The sequence below is a fragment of the Empidonax traillii genome, unplaced genomic scaffold (genome assembly GCF_003031625.1).
Source record: "Empidonax traillii isolate 1590-97213 ecotype Southwest subspecies unplaced genomic scaffold, ASM303162v1 scaffold1899:size51410, whole genome shotgun sequence".
Taxonomy (NCBI): domain Eukaryota; kingdom Metazoa; phylum Chordata; class Aves; order Passeriformes; family Tyrannidae; genus Empidonax; species Empidonax traillii.
The window spans coordinates 35,322-41,321 of record NW_020957092.1 but is presented as its reverse complement, the minus strand read 5'-3'; the positions used below and the strand labels follow the sequence as shown (position 1 = coordinate 41,321).

The 6,000-nt window shown below is 40.2% G+C and overlaps 1 protein-coding gene across 1 annotated transcript in view; it reads left to right on the top strand.

Moving 5' to 3' along the window:
* Positions 1-1,986: 1,986 nt before the first annotated feature.
* Positions 1,987-6,000, top strand: part of LOC114071213 (laminin subunit alpha-4-like) — a gene marked incomplete at its 3' end in the record, with an annotated part of 39,264 nt that continues 35,250 nt past the window's right edge. Inside the window, exon 1 of the mRNA XM_027908966.1 lies at positions 1,987-2,031. Within this exon, the coding sequence (XP_027764767.1) occupies positions 1,987-2,031 (45 nt within the window). The remainder of the gene's footprint in view (positions 2,032-6,000) is intronic.

Sequence of the window (6,000 nt, the reverse complement as noted above, 5' to 3'; positions counted from 1 at the left end):
GGAGTACACAAGCATAAATAGAGAACAAGGCAACAACAGAACGGCTGTGGGAGCCAGTGGGGGCAGGTGGAGATCCATAACCCATAAATGTAACATTCAGATGCTCCATTAATAGAGACAGCCCAAGAGAAGTGCAGAGGCCTCCCCCAAGAAGAGCCAATGAACAATCATCTCATCTAGTTGGCATTTACTGTAAGACTGTTTAAATAACATTCAAGTCTTGTTGCCAACAAAAGAGTCATATAATATAGACAACACAAAACGGTAACCTATAAATAAAAGCTAGAGTGAACGTGTGCTATAAATACAAACTGAGGTGCCATGGACTTAATTAATGTCTCACTATATATAAATGGGCCTACTGGAACGTACTGTCTGCAGCAAACCCCTCATTGCTACAAGTACTCATTATGCTTTTGAGGAAATTGTAACTGTACAAATCTCTACCCATATGAATATTCTGTCTCCTTTGGCAAATTCAAATCCATCCAAAGTTGGGGGACACAAGACTTAGAAGAAATTAATAAACAAATTATTTGCAACTATATAGTTACAATTGTAAAAAAGTGGCAGGGATATGAATGACAGACAACATCAGAACTGTCATCAAGCACTTGTATGTAAAGAGGTCAAGATCACATTCTAGAAATATTTTCTATCTTGTGCCTCAAAAAACAGAACAAAACAAAGCAGAGAGAATTTAATTAGATAAATTCTACCCCAAGTCATACAATTCACATAAGATACATCAGATCATAAAATTCTGTAATGTTAAGTGTTGGAAATCACCTTAAAGGTCATCTAGTCCCAGCCCTCCCTGCCATGGGCAAAAACACCTCCTACTAGTCCAGGTTGCTCAAGGCCTTATCTAACCTGAAAAAGGCCAGGTTGGATAACGCCTTTCTTCTTTCTCAGATCCTTTCTCCACATGGCCTACCATATTTAGATCAAATCTGATTGTTGGAGTAGTGATAAGAATCAAAGTGTTTCAATACAGCCATTTGTTATCTCAACTATTTCAGCTGTTGAGAGACAGATACTACCCTCTCAAGCTTCTTCCTGAGCAGTTATTATGTGAAAAAATGCAGAGCTTAGCTTTGCATTTATTGATTACACATTGTTGGCTTTCTTGTACGGTGTAGTGTTCATGTATCAAACAGACGAGGATAAAAGCTGTGAAGAACAGAAGCAGTGCCAAATAATATTTAAATCAGCAAATAATAATACAAGCACTGTTTTAATGCAGTTATCTCTGATGGGCCTACCTTTTTTGAAAACAGGAATCAGGAACCTCACAGAAGCATTGGCAGCATCTGGTACTGGGTTCAGTGTTTTTTATCTCCTAGTTATGAAGTGTGGTGAGTCAGCCTTTCGTGATTAGGTAGGCCAAATAAGAAAGGCAGATGACCTGCTGACTCACACTGCTCAGATATCATACATGTACCTGTAAAATATGTACTGTCTCCTGGACACAGATAAAAACAGCATAGTTCCAATGTTTAATGCATCCCAAAACTTACTTAACAGTGTCTCTCGGCTGTCAATATTTGGTCGGAAACAGTTTTCAACAAGAACTGGAGAGCTAGCACCAGTGAGCTCCTCATCCACAAAAGTGGAAAAGTCTAAGTGTGAGGTGCACTGAAGCATCACACACGTCCTGGATGAGTGAAACATTGACTTGATAAGATGTGAGGTGGGCATAAAAGCTTTTGGCAGTTCATGCCCCACCATCTATAGGGCTCCATCTCCATGACTTGAAGGCATGTCCATGTGGACCATTCAAACAGAAAATTAATTAATAAACACAGTACCAGGCTGGTAAACTCAGTATCTAATGGCCTCAAAGCAGCTACCTAAACGTTCAGAAAAGAGGGATATGCGTATGGGTTTTCCAGTCTCCTGACCCTACGCAGCAAGTGCAGTTCATAGGTCTTGTAGTGATTATGCAAGTCCATCCAGTCCTCTGGGACTAAGGCAGCAACCAGCATGGCTCAGTCAGCAGCAGGGTCCTACAGTTCCTACAGTCGAAAGGTAGGTACATCCTTTTCTCCCACTTAACCCTTGTCCATCCCCATGTACACACACACTTTTGAAACCCCATACAATCAAAAGATACTCCTAAAAACTACACATACTGAATTCTAAAGCCAAAATTTAGCCTCCAGAAGTTCAACACCTTCTCTGTTAAGTGCCTGGTAGCTGTGTAAGATGGCAAAGGGCCCAGGGCTCCTAAGTGTGCTGCACACCACTGGTGTGGGCTGGAACTGAGCTACAGTTGCACACAGTGCCTACTGTATATCTGCTGGGTTTTGTGTTCTACCAACAAAGTGAGAAAGGTTTCTCCTGCAGGACACCAAAGGCAGGAGAGTCGGGAGTGTGGAGTGCAGTATTGTCACTGCTCTTTTTGTTTGCACTAAGTTTCCCAGTGGACTGAAGAACTAAATCTTTGTGTCTATGCTTATGAATAACTTGCCTTTGACCTGGGGAATTTGAAATGTCTGTTAGTTTGCTCCCAGGGAGCAAGAAGTGGTCAATGACCATCAGTCTGGAAGTCTGGATTTAAAAAATCCATGACCTGAGCAGAAAAGCAGATATAGAAGTCACATTGCCATGCTCAGTACTTTTTGATGAATGAAACACCAGAAGATTTGTATTTCTGTCCAAGGTAAATAAGATAGTTTTTTAGTTAGCTGTTTCCAAGTATGATAAGCTATAGATTTTGTGCCTGCCCAGAGTGGTTTTAAGCTAGGATTCTAGTCTATGGATTCTAACACTTTACATCTCAATTTGGCAAAGCAGTATTTTTAGTGCAGAAAAAGTGTGTCTTTTGGAAGGAACCAGAAGGTGGCCTAAGAGTGGGGTCATGCTTCTTTCTGTGCTCAGTCTTTCCTGCACGGTTATGTGGGAAGATTTACTCCAGTCACCAGGTCTGGAAATCATCAGTCACTAACAGCACCAGAACTCTTGCAGTTCTTTCCAGCTGTATCTGCAGTGCTTAAATTCAACTTGAGTAAGGAATGAACATGGCAGCACTAACATGATGTAAGGCATTAGTTTTGTTCTCTGTAAAATGGGATAATCTTTTATCTCATAGGTACATACTAGAACTAAAGTCACTGCAGTGAGCACCAACTATTTTGGATGCCAATAGAAAGTCTTAATAATAATTTATTACAGTTTTCTTTCATAAATATGCTCTGTGCTGTCCAAAGCCTTCAAGTCGAAGAAGGACTGAGCCACTAGCAGCAATAAAATCAATTTCCAGATAGTGAATGACTAGTTATATTTTAAAAGTCTTCCTAAAAATTATACCTTTACTAAAGGTGCTGGTATATATGTATGCTCTCTGCCCCTGAAAGAGAAAACAAACATATCTCAGCGCTGGACTGAAAAGATTCTGTTTGTAGATTTTTGAATGCACAAGCATGCAGTGGAGAAGTGGCACCAGTGTAGAGCGATATAATACAGCTCCCTTGGAAAGCTACCTGTAAATATCAGAGTAGACACTATCTGGACAAATGGAAACATCCCATGATCCTGCTCTGAACTGTCCAAAATCAGCTTAACTGAAGTGTAGGAAAGGAATTTTTTGGGCCTGTTAGACCTCAAGATTTCCTTTAGATGCATCCCCTTTCTCTACCTGAATATCCTGACTGGTGAAACAGGCTCTAAGGAGCCACTGTACTTCTCCAAAGGCACAGGGTGTTCAGCAGTTTATCCAGCACAGCTGTTGCAGCCTGGACACTTCTACAAGGCACAGAATATCTGACATGTACAACAGGTTCAGTCTCCCTGGACTTTTTATGCAGTGCTGGCACCTACACATGAGCTGGCCCTCCAAGTGCCGCTTTGCAATCAGTGGACAGCAATAGGCACAGCTGACCTCATTATGATGCATTTCAGAGTAGAGGAAATCAAACCATACAAAGGGTGTCCAGCTGGCTTCTTCCTGTGTGGATGTCTCCATGTTGATGACTCCCAGCTTGCTGTGGTTTGGTCTTCCTACACAGGCAGTCAGGCTGACCAGCTGCCGAGGATGCTGGCCAGGATGCCCTTGTACTAGCACAGCTACAGCTGTGTTAGCTCAGCACTGCACCTGGGGCACAGAGGTCCTCTGGGGTTCAGCCCAGGACTGTCTTCAGGGTTGACATGGACGGGCAAGACCTGCTGAAAGCTGAATATTTGGCAAGATTTCTGTGAACTTTTGTCTGGGGACTGAGCATTTCTGAAAGTGAGGACTCCATTGTAGGTGATCAAAAACAGGAATCTCTTTTGAAAAGAGTCCTGTTCTGAGGAAACCAGAGAAACTGAAATAACACCAAATGTACAGTAGAGGACTGCTTTTTCAGGCTTGTTTCTCTGATGTTCTTATATCTAATAAATAATGACATAAATGAAAGTACTGGGAGATATTCAAGCATGAAAACATCTTTATTTTTAGGAAGGGCAGTAGGATATTTATCTCAATTTGGCCTAAGCAAACAATCTTCAAAAAGGCCTCAGAATTGTGACTGCCAATTTCAAATACTGCTTATAAAGAATAATAAACATAAACAAGCATGTTTGGATTGGGTTTAGAAATGTCCTCAGGGAGTAGAAGGGTGACGTTTCCATTGCAATGCCATGCACTTCCAGCAAACTGTTGTCTGTTTTAGACACAAGGATTTTAGAATGAATGAAGGATGTTTAGGGTGTTCACTCACCCCTGTATGGCAAAAGATATAATAGAGTTTCAGGGATTTGATATTACATTGTGTCCTAAACTTCTGTTTGTCTAAACCATTCCTTCCAGACAAACATTACATATTGGCATGAAGTAGTCAAGAAGGAACATTGCTCCATCCAATTTTTATGACTGTTGTCATCAGCACATTAAAAACCTGGAATAAATTTATTTGCATGTATCCTACTTTTACATGTATCTAAGGCTGATAAGATGCCTGTTACATCAGAGAAGCAACATTTTTCTATTTTCTTTTTCATAGGTTCTGAGGCAAAACTTGGTAATGTTGAAGTAGAGTTTGTTTTCTTTTCTTCTTCTTTTCTTTTCTTTCACAAGAGACAGTGGGGATTTCTGAGGGTCTCACAATCCCAAAACTGTTGATCAATCTATGTCAAGTGGCAAATATTATTATGCAAATAATTCACAGTATGTGTCACAGTTCTCCATAAATTTTTTGATTGAGAGATAGCTGGTCATGCCAAATTTCTCACTTCTCAGATTACGACTCCCTTAGGGATATGTCTTCTGGCAGTATTTTTACCACCTCTAGAGAACAGGTCAGACAGAAGAAAAATGAAAACTTGAATGCACAAATATATTTTCAAAATTAAACTATATGTCCAATGAACTTACAACACCAGTAACATAAAGCAGGCAAATGAGCTGTGATGTGTTAGCTTAACCAGAAATAGCTACCTGTGTATGTACTTGGCCATCACTAGATGACAGGTAATGAGAATTAACTTTATTCTCCTCCACTGAAGGCTAAAAGAACATGATCAGAACAGTTACTATGACCTAAGTAGCATACTATAAGTTATGCTATAGTCATATATTTAACTCATGGCATATAAAAAACTAATGCATGGGAGCTGTTAGAAACTTAAAAAAATATGCATTTTTGCCTATTGACATCAAAAATCACCCTTCTACACAAAATTCAGGTGTTTGTGACACACGATAAGACTTCTTTTTATTTCAGCATGTAGATCTGGGATATCGTGTTAATTAAGTTAATTTTCATTTCATCACAAGCCCATGAGTTTATTGCTTTCAGCTGTGTCCAGACTGCATTCATTTTTACTATCCTGAGCAGACCTTTGAAGCGAGAGTGGAAGGTGTAAAGACCTTCCCCAGTTCTTCGTTCGCGAAGACTGGCCATTACTTACTTACTTTACTTACTATGTGGATATTCAGGCATGAGGGTAAAGGAAAGCATATCTTTGGACTCTATCTCTAGAAGCAAAGACCATAACACTGCTGGTGAGCTACAACCA